At 40.9% G+C, this 20,916-nt stretch overlaps 2 protein-coding genes across 5 annotated transcripts; one reads left to right on the plus strand and one right to left on the minus strand.

The window, feature by feature from the left end:
* LOC120379891 (olfactory receptor 10A4-like) lies at positions 1-981 on the plus strand. The gene has a single exon (XM_039497406.1). The coding sequence runs from the start codon at positions 1-3 to the stop codon at positions 979-981; it is 981 nt and encodes a 326-aa protein (XP_039353340.1).
* Positions 982-5,165: 4,184 nt separating this feature from the next.
* LOC120380885 (olfactory receptor 10A7-like) lies at positions 5,166-16,486 on the minus strand. 4 transcript variants are annotated; one of them, XM_039498775.1, is made up of 3 exons: positions 15,680-16,486; positions 9,786-9,795; positions 5,166-5,278 (listed from the first exon to the last, which is right to left on the minus strand). In XM_039498775.1, exons 1-3 carry the CDS (start codon positions 16,484-16,486, stop codon positions 5,166-5,168), a joined length of 930 nt encoding a protein of 309 aa, XP_039354709.1. The 4 variants fall into 4 exon arrangements, with proteins under 4 accessions (XP_039354709.1, XP_039354707.1, XP_039354708.1 ...); XM_039498773.1 differs by lacking the exon at positions 9,786-9,795 and having other exon boundaries at positions 5,166-5,284; positions 15,673-16,486; XM_039498774.1 differs by lacking the exon at positions 9,786-9,795 and having other exon boundaries at positions 15,670-16,486.
* Between the last annotated feature and the right edge of the window lie 4,430 nt (positions 16,487-20,916).

Consider the following 20,916-nt stretch of genomic DNA (forward strand, 5'->3'; position numbering starts at 1 on the left):
ATGGAAGATACCGAACGGGGAAATCAAACAGGGGTCACAGAATTCATCCTCCTGGGATTTGGGAATCTCCTTGAACTACAGATTCTTCTCTTCCTGCTGTTCCTAGTGATCTACATTGTGACCATGGCTGGGAACATCCTCATTGTTGTGCTAGTTGTGGCTGATCAGCACCTCCACACCCCCATGTACTTCTTCCTGGGGAACTTGTCCTGCTTGGAGACCTGCTACACCTCAAACATTCTGCCCAGGGTGCTGGCCAGTCTCCTGACTGGGGACAGAACCATTTCTGTTGGGGGCTGTATTGTACAATTGCATTGCTTTGGTTGTCTGGGAGCTACAGAATGTTGTCTCCTAGCAGTGATGTCTTATGATCGGTATTTAGCCATATGCAAACCCCTGCATTATTCAGCTCTGATGAACGATCGGTTTTCCCTCCAGCTAGCAGCTGCGTCTTGGCTAAGTGGCTTGACAGTCAGTACCAACACAGCATGTTGGATGTCACAAATGATTTTCTGTGGGCCCAATGAAATTGACCATTTCTTTTGTGATTACATCGCATTGCTCAAATTGTCCTGCAGTGACACCAGCAAGATGGTTCTTGTGATCTTCCTTCTCTCCTTCATAATGATTCTTCTTCCATTTCTCTTAACCTTGACATCTTACGTGTGTATCATCAGCACCATCCTGAGAATCCCTTCCACCACGGGGAGGCAAAAAGCTTTTTCCACCTGCTCCTCTCACCTCATCATGGTCACAATTTTCTATGGGACCCTAATCATTGTGTACATGCTCCCAGACACCGCTGCCCTGCGAGACCTGAACAAAGTGTTGTCTGTCTTCTACACCGTCCTGACTCCGTTGGCCAACCCCCTCATCTACAGCTTGAGAAACAAAGAGGTCAAGGAGGCCCTGAGAAAAGCTCTAAGTAAGACTATGACTTCTATAACCAATCACAAACTATGTGGTAGGCATTTATTGTAAGTTGCAATCAAATATGTAGAAAGGGAGCTCATCATTTGATGCAGTGTAGCAAACCATGGCTCATGTGGGCGTCCTTAATTATTAGAGCTGTTCTATTACCTATAGTAAGACCCCAAGTGTGAGAAAGGCCAGTTTAGAAGTATGGACTGCATGGCCAGGTATAGGTTGACTCATAAGATATAGTCTGGATGGACCCTGGATCTTCCTGGGGCAATGTGAGTGAAATGAGCTGCACTGCAAGATGGGCGGTGATTTTAGGGGTTTAAGTAGCAATGAATTTCTCCACAGTTCAGATGGTCTACATGAGGTATACCTTGTTTGCAGTGTTGTTGTAGCCATGTTTGTCCCAGGATAGTAAAAACGCAAGTTGGGCGAGGTGATATTTTTTACTGGACCATTTTCTGCTGGTGAGAGAGACAAGCTTTTGTGCTTACATGGAGCTTTTCTTCAAGTCGGAGAAAGGTACTCAGAGAATCACAGCTAAATACAAGGGTGGAATAGATAAGGCATTAACGCATGTTGCAAAAATCACTGAAGGTGAGGTAGGTGGTTAAAACTTCTTCAATTACTGGACAAAGAGGGGTTAGTGGGTTACAGATGGTTATAATGAGCCAGAAATCCAGTGTCTTTATTAAAGACATGTTTTTTGTTTTCTAGCAGATTTATGAATGTAAGTATTATTTAAAAAATTACAATGCATACTCACTGGGGCCACATCCTGAAAAAAATCTTTCCCAAACTCCTTCTTTTGGCCTTCAAAACAACCCCTCAACATCACCAAGTTCATCATCAGAAGCTCTCCACCAGGATCCACCAAAAGAAAGCAGCACCAGCCCCTGCCATAACAACAGATGCAAAACTTGGAGACATATCTCCGTTGCTACAATGGTCAATATCCTCACAAGGCACCTTTCAAGATCCATGGGCCCAACATGTGGTGTACCTCATCCAGTAGGCATTCTTAGAGCAAGCCTGACTGCACACAAAATGTCAGAGAGAGGCGGCAGCTTCTCTAATAAACTTTAGCCCACTGATCAGGGCACTCACCAAAAATATGGGAGATGCCCCCAGATCAGTTTCCCTCTCTGCCCAAGAAGTAGAGGGATTCAAACATGGGTTTTCGATGTTTTGGCTACATGCTGTAACCACTGACTTAAGGGTAGGTTTGAAGGATGAGATTGTTATTGGTAAATGACAGTAAACATCAATTTCACCCATCACACACGAAACAGCAAAAATATTTCCTTTGAAAAGAATAGAAATTTATGGATAGGCAAAGTAAGACAAATGCTGCTTGGGAACTTATTAGAATTTGATTGAATATATTTTGTCATGTGATTTCAGTTTCTGTTTGAGTGATTATAAAGCTTTAACTTTTTGCAATTAATGTCTCTTGTCATTAAATAATGACCCACACTCTTGTCTTTGTCCCCCCATTATTTCCCACAACTATGAACATGTAAACTGATAACAATCAGAAAAAATACTTAAAGCCTATGATGTTGCACAACTGTGATAATGTAAATTGATAAAAATAGAAAAATGCTTATAAACCAGGGTTTCTCAAACAGAGGTCGCCGCTTGTGTAGGGAAAGCCCCTGGTGGGCCTGGCCGGTGTGTTTACCTGCCCCGTCTGCAGCTCCAGCTGATCACGGCTCCCATTGGCCCAGAGCAGCGATCCACGGCCAGTGGGAGCCGCGATCGGCGACCCCAGTTTGAGAAACCCTGTTATAAACAAACATCAAGATTATGCATCAAAATTATAAAAAAATAACAATTGAATTTTACCAAGCCTAATTAAAGGAAATCCTGATACAGTGCTCTTCCATTCTCTCCTGTTGAATCTGTTCCACTTTGTACAAGCAATTAAATATGCATTGGTCCTCGTAGCAAATGAAAATCACTCTGTAACCCAGTGGTCAAGGCAGTCACTTCAGAGCTGGAAGATCCCTTCTCCTGATTGATCCAAGAGGGGAATAGAACTTGGGTGTCCGACAGCGCAAGTGGCTCTTTAACTGCTGGGCTAAATTTTATAATGGAAGATGCTGCTATTACTTCATTTTATTCCATGTCTCCCTCAGACCATTATATCATACAGAGCCTGCTTAGTGGATAAGAGTCCTCAGGTGAGACAGACTGGGGACACCAATCTTCACAGGTTTTTTGATCACGCTGCAGCTTTGGTGTCAAACGGGCATTCCATGTCTAGAGGCAGAAATTTAGGCAGTAATGAAATATTGAAAGGACAAATGTAGGTGCGTAGGGCCAGATTTTAGTTAGTTTAGGTGCCTACAGAGTTTAGTGGCAGCAGAACAGGTGTTTATGGTTTGCAGTGGTGCCTAAAGCTGCCTAAATCTCATCTTGAGGTGCTAAGTCCCTTTGTGGATCTGGGCCTTGGTGACCAGCAGGGGTGAAAGTGAACCAGTAGGGGGCAGTATGGCATACCGGTAAGAACTGCGCCGGCCCATACCTAGCCCACATTAAAGCACTGTCACAGCAGCACTTTAATGTCCCTACCCCTTTTGCCTCCTCTGTAGGTGGCCTTGCTGGTAGGGTCCTTACCAGCAGGGCTGCCTACAGGGAAGGCAAAAGGGGCAGGGACATTAAAGTGCTGTCGTGACAACACTTTAAGGACCATCCTTTGCTGTGGCAGTGCATTAAGGTCCCTGCCCCTCCCCCCGACGGGCGTGGTGGGGCGTGGGCAGAGGGAGCAGCTACCCTGGGGCCAGCAATTTAAAAGGGTCTGGGGTTCCGGCCGCTGCTGCCACTGCCACAACAACAGCATCTGGAGTCCTGGGCCCTTTAAATCAACATGGGGCCCCAGGTGGCTGACCCCTAGCCCCGCCCCTTCTGCCTGAGGCCCCGCCCCTTCTAGAGGCTGGAGCCACCCCAGCCCCGTATCAGTAAGTGTCCTGACTTACTTTTACCCCTGGTGACCAGACATCATTTTCACCTGCTCTGCAGCTACTGGTCCTATTATTTTATTGAGAGTCTTACACAATGGGTCTGAGACATCAGTGTGTTACTTCACTTTCAACATTCTTGTCATGATTCAGCCCCCTCCTTCATGCCAGTGCAATGGCTTTAATTTCAGAAGTTTCAAGCATTTTTTCTCATGAAAAGTGGACCTAGAATGAAGAAATTGGAAAACAACCAGCCAAATGGCCTACTGTATAGGGACCAATTCTACAAAGGAGAGTAGAATATGAATGTCTACTGCCTTGCACCTTGCGTACTCATTCACACCTCTGAATGAGATTATAAATGCTTAGGTACTATTTCTCCTCTGATTTATGCCTCTGATGTCAATGCAGTCGTTTCTGATTTACACCAGAGTCTTTTAGAGAAGAACCAGGACTGATCATTCTATTCTGGTAGCATTTTACATCTGCTCTATCATTCTTCTATACAGGTGTAATCCAATACAGAAGACACAAGGTCATGGAAAACCATGCCCGCATATACCGTGATTTATTTCAAACCTTGGCAAAACAGGGCAGTGATGAATGAGAATTCAGAAGGAAGTTTCCTCACATGTGGACACTTCTCTCAGGAAGGAATGACTGAACTACCAGCTTACTTTGCCACAGTCAACTAACCATTCATGATTGAATTAATAGCTGCTGGTCAGCATTGACCTTAAATTTGCAATCAACCTAGAGGTAATGCTGTCATATCTCTTTCCCAGATCTAGGAAAGCCATTCATAATAAATACATGTAATTAGAGGACAATCATGTGCACATATCACCTAACATACAATGATTTTACATACAGAACATCAACATTATTTTCCAAAATCAAATTTTTCAACAACATTTTTCATTGTAAATTTGAGCTGAGATGAAAAAAAATCTATGCATATTAATCTGAATTGTAGATGAGTTTTTGTAATTTTTCTTTGTGTTTCAAGCAGCTACAGAGATGAGCATCATTTCTGAAATTTTGGTGACTTTTTTGGCGAAAATGTTTAATTTCAAGCCCTCCCAAAATTGACAAAATGTTAACAACATTTTTGCATGTTTCATTTTGCAATTTTTGGACACTAGTTAAACCGTAATATTGAACGCCATTGTTGTCAATGGAGCTACTCCAAATTTGCACAGTTGTGTAACTGATATCAGAACAAGATCTGTGCCCAAATTACTTTCTGTGAGAAAATATTTTTCGCTTCATCCTGTCCCCCTACAGTCTCCTCAGAGCCTCTTTCACTTCCTTGTTCCTCAGGCGATACATAAAGGGGTTCAAGGTGGGGTTGACGGTTGTGTATATGAGAGCCAGCACTTTGTTGCTGTCTGGTGAGTCAGTGAACTTGGGTCCTAAATAGATCAGACTGCCACTCTTGTAATACAATGTCACCACAATGAGATGTGAGGAGCAGATGGAGAAGGCTTTGTGTCTGCCTTCAGTCAATGCCATCTTTAAGATGGTGGAGATGATAAAGGTGTATGTAGCACAGTGCAGATTCACCCCTGCAGCGCCTCCTGCTGGATGTCCTCGGGAATTAGCTCTTAGACCCTGGAACATCCTCTGCAGGCCGGTGATCCGCTTGCCATTGGCCCCCGTGTCCTTCTCAGGACCCCAGTGCCCGTATCTCAGGGTTCTGCATCCTGCAGTACCCCACAGTCTTTCTCTGGGTTTCCCCACCCCAGGGGAACCCTCCACGCCCTAACCCCATGTCACCTTAGTCGTGGCTACTGCCAGTCTCTGTTTAGCCCCCGCGCCCTGGGGTGGACTGCAATCTATCAGCCGATCATCTCAGGCAACAGGGAGTTTGGACTGGCTGCCTTTTCCCACCCTCCAGCTGCCTCTCTGCAAGCCCGACACCTAGAAGGCCTAGAACTAGGCCCTGCAACCTGGGGAGTTACTGGCCTAGGGCTTCCCAGCTCCTACAGCCTTCCCCCAGCCCTGCATCCCTCTAGGTCGCCTCTCCCTGGCTTCTCTGGCCTTCTTATAAGGCCCAGTTGCCTAGTTTGGGGCGTGGCCCCAGCTGCAGCCACTTCCCCCAATCAGCCAGGGTTTTACTCCCTTGCCCAGCCCCAGCCCTCTGCAGGGCTTTTCCAACCCCTTCCGGGCTGGAGCAGGTGTTCACCGTGCTACAGTGTAGGACACAAGGATAAGAGAAAATGGAGTGAAGATAACCAGTAAATTAGCAGTAAACAATTGCATTTCATACTGAGATGTGTCAATGCAAGAAAGCTTAATCAATGGGGGAATATCACAGAAGAAATAGTTAATCTGATTTCAATCTTCCCTCATAGGTCATATTTCCTAGACCTTTAATCATTTTTGTTGCTCTCCTCTTGACTTTCTCCAATTTGTCAACATCCTTACTGAAATATGGCACCCAGACCTGGACACAGTACTCAAACTGAGGCCTTATCAGCACAGAGTAGAGCGGAAGAACTGCTTCTCGTGTTTGCTTCCAATATATCTGCTAATCCCAGAATCATGTTCAGTTTTTTTGTAACACTGTTACACTGTTGACTCATATTTAGTTTGTGATCCACTATGACCCCCAGATCCCTTTTTGCAGTACTCCTTTCTAGGCAGCCATTTCCCAGTTTGTATGTGTGCAACTCATTGTTCCTTCCTTAGTGGAATACTTTGCATTTGTCCTTATTGAATTTCATCCTGTTTACTTCAGACCATTTCTCCAGTTTGTCCAAATCATTTTGAATTTTCATCCTATCCTCCAAAGCACTTGCAACCCCTCCCAGCTTGGTATCATCCAAAATTTTTATCTCTTTGCCATTATCTAAATCATTGATGAAGATATTGAACAAAACTGGACCCAATACTGATACCTGTGGGACCCCACTCATTATGCTCTTCCAGCATGATCTCAACTACTGATAACTATTCTTTGGGAATGGTTTTCCAAACAGTTATGCATCCACCTCATAGTAGCTCCATCTAGGTTGTATTTCCCTATTTTGTTTATGAGAAGGTCATGTGAGACAGTATCAAAAGCTTTGCTAAAGTCAGGAAATACCACATTTAGTGCTTCCCTCCATCCACAAGCCTCGTTACTCTGTCATTTGGTTTGACGTGATTTGTTCTTGACAGTGGCAGTAATTTATCATCTTCCAGGTGTTTGAAGATTGATTGCTGGATTATTTGCTCCTTTATCTTTCCAGGTACTGAAGTTATGCTGACTGGTCTGTAGTTCCCCAGGTTTTCCTTACTCTGTTTATAGATGGGCACTATATTTGCCCTCTTCCAGTCTTGTGGAATCTCTCCCATCTTCTATGACTTTTCAAAGATAATCACTAATGGCTCAGATATCTCCTCAGTCAGTTCCTTCAGTATTCTAGCATGAATTTCATCAGTTCCTGCTCACTTGAAGACCTCTTACTTGTGTAAGCAATTTTTAACTTGCTCTTTCCTTATATTAGCCTCAGATCCTAATTCATTTATAGACCATGTTGAGATCCTCAAGTAGTGGGTGGTGTGGATATGCAAATATATATTCTTCTTATTGAATCAAAGACATTCCTAAATAACTGTTGATAATTCATTGTCCATAATATATGGACAAGAGCTAAAATTGATTGCCTTTTTTTTAAGTAAAGGCTCATAGAAAACTGGAGATAGTAAAAAGGAGAGGGGAAAATATGAATATTGCTGTGGGGGAAGGGAATTAATCTAAAATATGAAGAAACTTCCAGAGACTTGGAGTATGTGAGTATATGACAGCCAGACAATATAACAACTATGGATAGACATGTAGAGGGTTGTAAAGGAAAGTAGAGCTGATGGAAACATTTCAGATGAATGTTTTTGGTAAGAAAATGCTGATTAAACAAAATCTGAATGTTCACCTGGAATGTTTTATTTTTATCTAAATTTGTTTGGGAAATTTATATTGTGGGGGAAATGATTCAATCTTTATCATTTTAACTATAATATAATATAATATAATATAATATAATATAATATAATATAATATAATATAATTTTCAACTTATTAAACCCTCCCAACATTTTTGCCTTACTGAAATGCTATATTTCAGAATATTTCACTGAAGAATCTGCAGTGTTGACTTTTTGTCCTGATTTGGGATAAAACCAAATTCTGAAATTATTCTTTTCTTCCAGGACAGAAATTCAAGTTTTAGACTAACCCTGAAAAAGGTATAAGACATTTTTCCTATTCTTATTTGTGATAATAGTAATGATGAATAACTAGCCAGTTCTTTGAGCCCTTACTGATTATCATCTGAATTGTTCCCTGAGCAATTCCACAGAAACCAATGTAATTATTTATGGAACAAGGTCCCATTCAGGCTGAAAGTATTAAAATATGTCCCCTAACATTTATACAGCACCTTCCAACTCAGGTTCTCTGAGCAACTAACATCAGTTGTGCCAGCTTCACAACCTATGGCTGTGGCAAGTCAGTATTTACCCCACTTTTGCAGATGGAGAAACTGAGGCACAGAGCGGCAAGAAGCGATTCTCCATCAAGGTCCCACAGGTAGCTTGTGGTGGGAGCAGTAAGAGATTCTTGATCTCATGAGTTGCCCAGGTCTAAGCACAGAATTACCCCTGAATATATCCTATAGATATGAGAGTGTAACCCTCAGCAGAAACCCAGTGATATCACCGATCATACTACACAGATGGGGGCCATGTCTCTATACAGAGATAGACAAGCGTTTTATTTCATGCTCCCACTTCCATTCTAAAGACAGAAGTAAAGTCTTCATGAATAAAGAGGCTGCAGAGCCCAGAGCCTGGACACCTTGGATTTCAGGGAAAAAAACAACATCTGTAAGGTTTCAGAGTTAGAGACGTGTTAGTCTGTATCTGCATAAAGAACAGGAGTACTTGTGGCACCTTAGAGACTAACACATTTATTTGAGCATAAGCTTTCATAGGCTACAGCCCACTTCTTCGGATACATCTATAAGGAATCACTTAAAGCCAACCACTACAATCTAGAAAACTTTGCCACATGAGGTGGCTTATTCATGTGCCTTTGTAAAATTGAGCCCTGGATAAATGTCTGATAAAGTAGACAATCCTATTACTAACACTTGTAGGTTTCCAGAATCAGGAAGATCTGTGTAAAATGAAAATGTAAATGGCAATGACCTAATTCAGTGTCTGAGATCTCTGAAAATTAAGTAAAAAGAGCATCATCAGCATTAATGCTACGCAATCACTTTCTACAAATAAAGTAATAAAACAAAATACAAACTCCCAGTTGCCTTCAAGTTAATGATAAGATACTGGTTTCTCCCTTTATTGATTACACTGGTCTACAATTTTTGAGAAGTCGTCTGCTTCAGAGATAAAATGTGCTATTTATTATGTATTTTGATGTGCTGAATTCAAATATGACAATTAAAACAACTGATTGGCTACTGTTTCTAAGTTATTTAAGTTTTTACATTTTATGTCTATGTATATTGTGTAGATAGTAGAGTTTTAATCATAAATTGTAAACCTAGGTCTTTTCATGTGTTTATGTTTGCTTTACATGATAATATTTCACCTGTCCTATTTATGTAACACTTTAAATATCAGCAAAAGGGTTATCTAACTAAAATTTATTATGAAACAAAAGGCAAAAAACTATTATGTACATAGTTTAGTCCTATTCAGTGTCTACTCGGCGCTTCTTGGCTTGTCTCTTGTATTCATTAAATGGAGCATCTCTTGTCACTGTTCAGCAATAGTCTGCAAGCATTGATGGGCTCCATTTGCCCTGATAGCGTTTCTCCATTGTTGCAATATCCTCGTGAAATCGCTCGCCGTGCTCGTCGCTCACTGCTCCGCAGTTCGGTGGAAAAAAATCTAGATGAGAGTGCAAAAAATGTATCTTTAGTGACATGTTGCAACCAAGGCTTTTGTATGCCTTGAGGAGGTTTTCCACCAACAACCTGTAGTTGTCTGCCTTGTTGTTTCTGAGAAAATGTATTGCCACTAACTGGAAGGCTTTCCATGCCGTCTTTTCCTTGCCACGCAGTGCATGGTCAAATGCATCATCTCGAAGAAGTTCACGAATCTGAGGACCAACAGAAACACCTTCCTTTATCTTAGCTTCACTTAACCTTGGAAATTTTCCACAGAGGTACTTGAAAGCTGCTTGTGTTTTGTCAATGGCCTTGACAAAGTTCTTCATCAGACCCAGCTTGATGTGTAAGGGTGGTAACAAAATCTTCCTTGATTCAACAAGTGGTGGATGCTGAACACTTTTCCTCCCAGGCTCCAATGACTGTCGGAGTGGCCAATCTTTCTTGATGTAGTGGGAATCTCTTGCACGACTATCCCATTCGCAGAGAAAACAGCAGTACTTTGTGTATCCAGTCTGCAGACCAAGCCAGAGAGCAACAACCTTCAAATCGCCACAAAGCTGCCACTGATGTTGGTCATAGTTTATGCACCTCAAAAGTTGTTTCATGTTGTCATAGGTTTCCTTCATATGGACTGCATTACCAACTGGAATTGATGGCAAAACATTGCCATTATGCAGTAAAACAGCTTTAAGACTCGTCTTCGATGAATCAATGAACAGTCTCCACTCATCTGGATCGTGAACGATGTTGAGGGCTGCCATCACACCATCGATGTTGTTGCAGGCTACAAGATCGCCTTCCATGAAGAAGAATGGGACAAGATCCTTTTGACGGTCACGGAACATGGAAACCCTAACATCACCTGCCAGGAGATTCCACTGCTGTAGTCTGGAGCCCAGCAGCTCTGCCTTACTCTTGGGTAGTTCCAAATCCCTGACAAGGTCATTCAGTTCACCTTGTGTTATGAGGTGTGGTTCAGAGGAGGAGGATGGGAGAAAATGTGGGTCCTGTGACATTGATGGTTCAGGACCAGAAGTTTCATCTTCTTCCTCTTCCTCGTCTGACTCAAGTGAGAATGATTCTGGTGCATCAGGAACCGGCAGTCCTTCTCCGTGGGGTACTGGGCATATAGCTGATGGAATGTTTGGATAATGCACAGTCCACTTTTTCTTCTTTGACACACCTTTCCCAACTGGAGGCACCATGCAGAAGTAACAATTGCTGGTATGATCTGTTGGCTCTCTCCAAATCATTGGCACTGCAAAAGGCATAGATTTCCTTTTCCTCTTCAACCACTGGCGAAGATTTGTTGCACAAGTGTTGCAGCATATGTGTGGGGCCCACTTCTTGTCCTGATCTCCAATTTTGCAGCCAAAATAAAGGTGATAGGCTTTCTTATCCATAGTGGTTATATTGTGCTTTTGTGATGCAAAAGTCACTTCACCACAAACATAGCAGAAGTTATCTGCACTGTTCACACAAGTACGAGGCATCTCTGCTCACTTTGGCTAAACAGAAATGTGTCCCTTTGCAAAATCAAACACTCACAAATAAGAGCACAACACTGTATGATTTCTAGAGCTGATATAGGGCAATTTGTTCAGCAGAGTGATGTAAGCTTCGTTATGATTGCATCATCCATGACTTCTAGGAATAACTTGATGCAATTCATATCATGTATGACGCAATACCAGCTTCAGATTGCATCATTCATTGTTTTGCCTAAAAAGCAAGTACTGTCCAAACCCAGTCATAGATTTATTCATAGATCCAGTCAAAGATGTATTTTAGTCATTTCTGGTTTAAATTGAGATCCCTTCCCTTTATAACTCACTTATCCTCCGCTATTCCCAAGTCAAGGGTCGTATATACTGACCCAATAGCATATCTTGAAAACTAGAGCCAATCAACAATTTTAAACATCATTTTCGTTCTCAGTGACCCAGAATTAGTAAAGTTGGACTACATTTATTTCAGAAGCATTTTGGCTGTAGAGCAGTGTTACCAGACTCTGCCAGATATGGGACTATGTCTGTCTGATTTACGAGAGTGGTAGGTTCTGGTTTGCAGTGCCTGTGGGACAACTTTTCTTTCTTTCTTTCTTTCTTTCTTTCTTTCTTTCTTTCTTTCTTTCTTTCTTTCTTTCAACTGAGGTAATATCTAGGAGTCCTGATCATGCATCAGGGCCACATTGTTCTATTCTCTGGACAAAAGCTGAGCAAAAAGACAATCCTTGTCCCATCGAACTTCCAGTATAATTACATCATTTCACAATCTGTATGACTGTTGGAAGATTTTACATTATTATATGGAGCCCTGGGGATGGCTAATGTCATTTCCAAAGAGGAGCACCTATATAATTGCAGTTTTTAATTTCTTCAGGAAAGCAAGAAAAATACTTAGGGCTGACCCTCAGTCTGTGTACATTCTCTGCTACAATTTCGAATTTATGCTGGGTTTCTGTACTGAGATAGCTCAAGGCACAATGTAACTTTCTCTTTTGGACTACTCCCAAAGAAGGGCTCATTACTCTCATATAGAAGAGACTTGTGCTTTTGGAAGTGAAGAAATAAGTTTCCTCACTATTCTCCCCATGTCCCTGGCTCTATTCGATTCATACAGTAACTGTGTGTGTTGTTTGTAATGCCTGGGTACACACTTCACTAATTGAGCACCATCAGAATTCAGAGAAAAGTCCTGATTCTGTCTACATTATTTATGTACAGTACTGTCAACGGTAGCCCAATGAAATCAAGTAAGCTTCTTGCATGGAGTAACACCTATCTCAAGAAGATCAACTTGTTTGTTTTCAAGATCTTCATAGGGTGAATAAAATTTCTGTGTATAGTCCTCTCCTATGTGTACCTCATCTCCACCATCATGAGATATGCTCTACGAAGTGGACTCTGACACTTTTTCCACCTGTATGTCTCACCTGAGCATTCTCCTCCTATTCTGTGACACCCATGTTGGGCCCATCTCCAGCTACTCGCTGAGTAATGACAGGGTGTTGTCTGTGCTTTACAACACAGTAACCTCTCATGCTGAAGCAATTAAGCTACACCCTGAAGAACAGGATGTGAAAGTGGCACAGAGAAAAGTCTTGATGGGGAAATTATATTTGCAATGAAATTGGAAATGTTTTTCTGATGGGCTTGTGAATATCTTTTCGGTGCTAAAGAACTCTCCTTTTTTTCATTTCATTTTCTGCTCTGTGTTTAGTAGAAATGGTGAAAAAATTACAAAACAAATGAAGTTACTTTCACCAGGAGCGGCGCCAGGGTTTCTGGCGCCCTAGGCAGAATTTGGGCGGGGGGGACCCTCCGCTGAAATGCTGCAGGCAACAGCGGCAATCATTGAGCTGCTACCGAAACGTCAGCGGAAGGTCCTTCTTTGGCGGCGCGACGGGAGCGGAACCAGAAGCTCCCGTGCACCCTGTGCGGAGCGCGCAAAATGCCGCCCCCCCGCACCCAAATCCTGGTGCCCTAGGCGACTGCCTAGGGTCACCTAATGGAAGAACTGGCCCTGACTTTCATTTGGTAACTTCAAATTGACCGATTTTTGTCTTTTTTTTGGTGAAATTTTCTATTTTACTTTATTGTTTATTATTCATGCTCATTTTCTACAATTTTCATGAAATTTTGTTCAAAATCATTCTCAAAATGGTTAGCTTGCAGCACATGAACATTGTTTTCTAACATTAGCTTTTTCAACAACATATTTCATTGCAATTTTGACTTAAGATGAAAAGAAAGCCATGCATATTACATTAAATGTGAATATGTGAGTTTTTGTTGTTTTAATTATCAGAGGGGTAGCCATGTTAGTCTGGATCTGTAAAAGCAGCAAAGAATCCTGTGGCACCTTATAGATTAACAGACGTTTTGCAGCATGAGCTTTCGTGGGTGAATACCCACTTCGTCGGATGCATGTCTTTTTTGTGATTTTAATGTGTGTTTTAAGCAGCAGTATCTATGATCAACATTTCTGAAATTTTGATGCCTTTTTCTGGCCAAAATTTCTAATTTCACACCCCTAGATAATTGACAAAATGTTTTCAACATTTTTGTGTGTTTCATTTTGCAGTTTTTGACACTACATCAACTGTAGCAGTGAATGGCATTCACATCAAAGTAACTGCTCAAGATTTGTACAGTTGGATAACTGATCTCAGAACAAGACCTGTATCCCAATTATTTTCTTCGAGAAAATATTTTTCCTTTCAGCCCATCCCACAACAATCTCCACACAGCCCCTTTCACCTCATTGTTCCTCAGACTGTAGATTATAGGGTTCAAGATGGGGGTGATGGTTGTATACATCAGAGAAAGCACTTTGTTGCTGTCTAGTGAGTTAAGATTTCAAATTTAGCTGAGCGTGAGAGCTTTTCATGCAGAGCTCTCAGATGAAACACACACACACACACACACAGCAGATACAGACACATAGAGACAAAGAGTGGAAGAATGCAGGACAACAGGGAAGAGCAGATATGAGCAGGATGACAGCTAATTGAGAGGAAAAAAAGATTTTGAAGTGATAAATAAGATGGAAAATAGAAGAGATAAGAGGAGGATAGGAAAACAATTGGTGTGGATTAAGAATGTAACCCATCCCAATATTTGTTTTAAGTTTTGTTTAAAGTAGTCAGTTTTGTATATAGTTTTCATAGTCATTCAAGTTCAGTTTTTCTTCTTTTTTTGTTTTTTTTTTTTTTTTTTTTTTTTTTGCCAAAAGTCAGTCTGTCAAGTCTGTGTTGTGTTGGTTGTCTGAAGTGTTCTCCACTGGTTTTTGATGTGATATGAGATGTGATTTATTTTTGTTTTTGATTTTTTTTTTTGTGAGATTGTTCATGGTGGGGCAATGGTGGGGGCAGTGGGGGCATGCATGGCACATATGCATATATATCTGGTGGATATGGTGTGTGTGATGATGTGTGGATGGTGTGATGTGATCCTGTGATGTGGTGGTGTGAATGGTGTGATGATGGCTGGACAGAGGCTGGCTTATTGCACAGGGTGGTGTGTTGTTGGTGTTTATGTTGGTTGGTGTTGTGTTGCTGGTGTGTGAGTATTTGCTTTTTGGAGGGAGTCTGGGCTGTCGGAAAGGCTCCTGTCTCCCAAGATCAAGAGAGAGAGATCAGATCTAAGGATCTTTTGGGATAGGTTGTATGATGATGCGCTGGAGTAGTTGGAGGGGCTGTGCTGGGGCTGTAGGTGTTGTTTTGTTTTTTTCTTTTTTTTTTCTTTAGGTCTAGGGTCTGGCTCTCTGTCTCTCTTCTCTCTCTTCTGTCTCTTTTTTTTTGTTTTTTTGTTAGGGGTATTGTAGGTTTTTGATAGGCTTCTTAGAGATCTTGATCTTGTCTGAGTTTGTCGAAGGATTGGATTTTGCTGTGAGCAGCTTTGAGTGCTGGGTGGGATGTGGGTGGGATGGAATGTGGGCTGATGGAAAGGTAAGGCATGTAAGTAAGTAGTGGGGGGTGGGTATAGGGTTTATGTTATTTATTATTTATTTATTAGCATAGTAGTAGTGTGGAAATGTGCTTGTGTGTGGATTGGTCTAGGCTGAGGTTGATGGTGGATGGAAAAAATTGAAAAAAATTTGTGGAATTTCCTTTTTTTTTTGATGAGTCCAGATGAAGATGTCATCATCAATGTAATAAGTAGAGTAGGGGAGTAGGGAACGAGAGAGAAGGAAGCGTTTGTTCTAAGTCAGCCAAAAAGATGTTGGCATACTGGGGGGGGGGGGGTACCCATAGCAGTGCCACTGACTTGAAGATATATATTGTCCCCAAATGTGAAATAGTTGTGGGTGAGGACAAAGTCACAAAGTTCAGCCACCAGGTTAGCCGTGATATTATCGGGGATACTGTTCCTGAGTTAATGAGTTAATGGACTTAGGTCTTAAATAGATCAGGCCACTGCTCCCGTAATACAGTGTCACCACAATGAGGTGTGAGGAGCAGGTGGAGAAAGCTTTGTGTCTACCATCAGCTGAAGCCATCTTTAAGATGGTGGAGATAATAACAACGTAGGACACAAGGATGAGAGAAAATGGAATGAAGTTGACCAGTATAGTAGCTGTAAACAACTGCATTTCATATGAAGAGGTGTCAGTGCAAGAAAGCTTAATCAATGGGGGAATGTCACAGAAGAAATAGTTAATCTGATTGGACCCACAAAATGGCAAGGTGAAAACCCAGGCTGTCTGTACTAAGGATACCATGTTACCACTGAACCAAGAGAGAACTACTAATGAAAGGCAGACCCTCCTGTTCATGATGAGCCTATACCGCAATGGGTTGCATATGGCCACATAGCGGTCATACGCCATTGCAGCCAGAAGGAAGCACTCAGAGATTCCAAGGAAGAGCAGGAAGTACATTTGTGCAGCACAGCCCACATAGGAAATGCTCCTGTTGTCTGAAAGGAAGTCCACCAGCATCTTGGGGATGGTGACTGAGGTGTAGCAGATTTCCAGGAAGGATAAGACTCGGAGAAAGAAATACATAGGGGTTTGAAGGGCTTTGTCCATACTGATGAGGATGATGAGGATGTTCCCCATCAGAGTAATAATGTAAATGAACAGATAGATGGAGAACAGAGGCACCTGCAGCTCACGGTGGTTGGACAATCCCAGTAGAATGAATTCAGTCACCGTGGTGAGGTTCCCCCTTCTTGATTCCTTTGCATATTTCATCTGTGGACGACAATAAATACCTAGATATCATGTGAAGAAATGAGCTACTGCAGAAAATAAGGAGAAACAGTCAAAGGCCCACATTCTCTAAAAGACATTCTATGAGAGTTGGGGCCCATGTCCTCAAAGATATTTCAGTGGCTTACTCCCATTGATTTCTATGGGAGTTAGGCACATAAATACCTTTAAGGATCTGTACCTGGGTTCTTTACTGCCCCATGTGCATTTTGTTGGTGATGGTAATACAGCATTCAGGTCTGTATATTTGCCTGAGATAGACTTTTAGGTTTTTGTTTAGCCATTTGAATTTTGAGGTATTTAAAACACAATTGTTCGTGTCTTACTACTATGTGTGAGCAAAGAACAAATACACCATATGTTGCTTCTTCCTAGCCAGTTGATTACAGCCCAATAAGAAAATATAAGGAATAGAGTTAAAGTGTTGCTGGGCATTGTGGGAGGTTGATATACAAATGTAGAATTCCTTTCCCAAGACAAGATCAAACAACCGCTTTGGAGGGGTGGGGTGGATGGGCGGAGGTATAATAAACACTAAAAGCCAAAGAAACGGTGACCCTGGCTGAAACACAACCTCACTCTTTACCCCACCCATGGGATAAAAAAGAGGTAGTACTGAAGCCACCAGACTCACCACCCTCCAAAAAAGAACATGACCATAAATTGTAAGGCAGTGGTCCCCAATCATTTTGTGGCCAGTATCACATTCATGTTTTCAGAAGAGTGTGTTAGGCGCCAACAATTTTTCAAGGCTTATTTTGTATTTGTACATTAAATAATATGAAAAACATCATATTTAATATTACATAATGAATCCATAAGATAAACAATATTACATATTAATCAATAAGATAAAAAAGGTAATTTTACATGTAAAAGGTATTAATTACATTATTTGTCAATTACTCTTTCACCTTACCATGTGAATTTGCTCTTTTTTATCTATCTGTAAGAAAAATTAAGGAGTTTTTACAAAATAAATATCATGAACAGTTTTCATCTTATTTATTTAAAAAAAGTAAAACATTGTTGAACTGCTGGTCCAAATATATTTATTATTCTTCCTTTAACATAGATAGCCAGTTATGGTTAATTACAAATATTATTTGTATTGTTACTTGTATCTGTATTTCAATAAACAAACAAACAAGTATGAAAAAAAGTTAAACACAAGTTAACCATACACGCTCATCAGCTCTTAGTTGAAAATAGGTATAATTAATTCACGTGGTTTTTCTAATAAAGTCAGTGTTATTTTTGGCACTGCATTTCTTCAGCCAATTTTTCTTAGTTGGGAGATGATATTCCTGTTCATAAGCAATTGTCAAGATGGGCATCTGTAAGCCAAGATCTATAATTTGATTTTATGATGTGCATTGTTGAAAACAGAACTTCGTATAGATAAGTGGAACCAAAATAAGATTTTATTTTGTATGCTATGTTTTTTAAGGCAGGAAACTTTTTTCGGTCAACCAGTTTTCAAAAGTTTTCATCTGTTGCACAGGATTTTAGAACAATATCATTTTGAAGGTCCAAAATCTCCAGTTCCACGTCTTCTGTTCTTACTTGAATGAGACTCACAATTGATGTAGCCATTTTTGTTACCTCTATTTGGCAAGTAAAAAGATCCACAAGAAAGGCAACTACAGGTTCAGTGATGGTGAGCTGTTGAAATCTCTTTTCAAATTGTTCCGGAAGTGTTTGACTGTGGATAATAAATGGTGATGGGTTAGAATCACTGTCACATTCATCTTCATATGTGACATCTACAAGATCAGTTTTGCTTTGAATGGTTTTACAGAACCTATAATTTGAGCCACATGTTTGTCTTTTCCCTGGAGCTCAAGATTTAAAATGTTAAATTTGTCAGTGGTGTCGGCAAGAAAAGCTGTCCATTAACCAGCTGGAGTCTTCTAGTTGCTCGAAGTTCTGATTTGTGGACTTCAGGAAATTCTTTGATTTCTTCAATTAGGCTTAAAAACTTAAAAACTTGCAAGAACTTTACCTTTGCTCAGCAATTGTAATTCTGTGTGCAAGATAAGATCAGATTGTTTATCATCAAAATCTTCCAACAGGGAGAGTTAATAATTTTAATAATAACATTCATGATGTGTTGAAAAGAAAGAACTTTGATGCACAAAGCTTTTTGGTGGATAATGCAAGGATAAGACATAAAGTTTGGAAAGGATTCATTCTTCTTACAGAGTGCAATGAATCCATTGGCGCTGCCCATCATTGCTGGTGCCCCATCAGTGGTGATCGCAGACAGCTTGGGTAGTGGCATACTAATTGATGTGGCGTATGATTTGAATAAATTATAGATGTCCTCACCCTTTGTTTGCCCTTTCATAGGCAATACTTTTAGTAACTCTTCTTTTATGGTGCAGTCCCTAAATATCATCCTCATCATAACTGTCAACTGCACTGTATCAGATATATCTGTCGACTCATCGAACTGCAGTGAAAACCAGTCACATATTTCCAAGTCATCCTTTAGCTGAGTTTGCATGTCACTTGAAATTGCACGTATCCTCCTTGTAACTGTGTTGTCTGATAACTGCAAGTCTTGTATTGCTGACAAAATCTCACCCTTGTTAGGAAATCCTTGAAACAGACAATCAGCACCCGTCAAAAATGCTTCCTTCAACAATTCACCATCTTGAAAGGGTTTTTTCTTCTTTGTGAACAGATGAGCAATTTTAAAGGAAGCAATAGAAGCACCGTTAGACTTTACCACTTGTCTGATGAAAACATATTGCTGGGCAGATAGAAGAAAATTAATCAACTCAAATCAAACCTTTCTCAACTCAGATTTAAGTGGATGGCTAATATCAAAAGAACCATGATTAGTTTGGAAATGGTGTTCAACATTATGTTTTTTCGGCACTGCAACAGCACCCCCAGAAAATAAGCAAACACCTTTCCCTTTATTTTCAATAAAACAATAGGATTCTTCCCACTCTGCGTTGAAATAATATGCATGTTGTCTTTTATTTGAACCACTCATTTTGGGGCAAAATGTTAAAAAAAATAATAAATCACAATGCACAAGAAAACAGCAATATCAGTGCAGCGGAAGAATACTCACATACAGGGCTGGCTCCATGCACCAGTGGAGCAACCACGTGCCTGGGGCAGCAAATGCTATGGGGCAGCATTGCCTCCATTCTTGGGACGGCAGAGTCGGGCACTGCGTTGGGGACCACCGTCGTAAGGGGTGGGAGCAGGGGTGTGCACTAGAGGTATAATTAAGCCTGTTTAGAAGGAGGAGGTGGGGAAAAGATCAAATAAAAGCTCTACAGGTGTTCAGAGCTCTGGATTATGCTTGCTTGGCAACCCCAGTAAACATTGCACTGCCTGCACTTTGGACTCTGGCCCTCTGCTTTCTGTCTGCGTGACAAGAGCCAAGGGAGGATGAGGGGAAGCCATAATACCTTCAAAAACGTTCCCCCAAACTCATTGGGACAAATTCTTCACTTCACCAAGTGCAAATCTCCTTCCAAAATCCCAGTCTGTGTTGACTGGCATTTCTGTATTTTAGATGTGGCCATAAAATGAGAGAAAATGTCTCAAGGGAAAGAATCACCCCCACAAAGTTCATTGTTTCTGCGTAAAAAATCAGGAGTGCCTGGAACATGCCTTTCAGACAGACAGACTCACAGACAGACCAATAGAAAGTCAGACAGACACACAGGGAGACCAATAGAAAGACAGATAAGCCAATAGGGAGATTGACCAATAGACTAATGGGTAGATGGATAAATTTCACTGAACTGTTTTGATTTTATCCTCTTTCAAATTCCTTTAACTATCCCATCTTCTCTCCTGCTACATTAAGCATGCACAGTGGATGATTGTTAGTAATACTAAGAAATGAATTAACTACACTATGTTCTAATTGGCAAACTGCATAGACTCCCAGGGGACACAGATCAGCAAAGCTACTTTGAAGTAGATGGAGCTACCTTGATTTGCACGATGCGTATTTTCCCTCTTCTCGGTGAATGCGAAAGAATAATTCTGAGATCCTGAAAAAATCAAACTTTCCTTTCAGCATGACAGGTGGAATTTTAATTCACCTATGGGCTTTATTCTAAAATGTCAGAGAAGATGGACATGCTGCTTCACTTCTTTTTACCTTTGTGTCTCCACCTATAAAGAGGGATGATGATTTTTACTTCTCCCTCAGTAGATTTGTGGGGCTAATTTCATTAATGTTTATAGAATCCTTTGAGTTTCTGAGATGATTGTTCCTATGGAAATTCAAAGAGACATTTTTATCATGGAATCAAAGATGTTTCCAAATAACTGTTGATCATTCAAATTCAAATAGAATTGATTATGGATGAATAATATATGGACCAATGCACATTTTTATTTTTGTGTTTGGGGGTGTTTGTGTGTAAAGAAAG

The sequence above is a fragment of the Mauremys reevesii genome, linkage group 13 (genome assembly GCF_016161935.1).
Source record: "Mauremys reevesii isolate NIE-2019 linkage group 13, ASM1616193v1, whole genome shotgun sequence".
In the NCBI taxonomy this organism is placed as follows: domain Eukaryota; kingdom Metazoa; phylum Chordata; order Testudines; family Geoemydidae; genus Mauremys; species Mauremys reevesii.

Excerpts from the sequence above, each read along its gene's own strand:
- LOC120380885 (XM_039498772.1), bottom strand. The coding sequence starts at position 16,486 with ATGAAATATGCAAAGGAATCAAGAAGGGGGAACCTCACCACGGTGACT. Across the intron at positions 5,272-15,656 it reads AACTCATTAACTCAGGAACA|CAACAAAGTGCTGGCTCTCA; the intron begins GTATCCCCGATA and ends CTCACCAGACAG.
- LOC120379891 (XM_039497406.1), top strand. The coding sequence starts at position 1 with ATGGAAGATACCGAACGGGGAAATCAAACAGGGGTCACAGAATTCATC.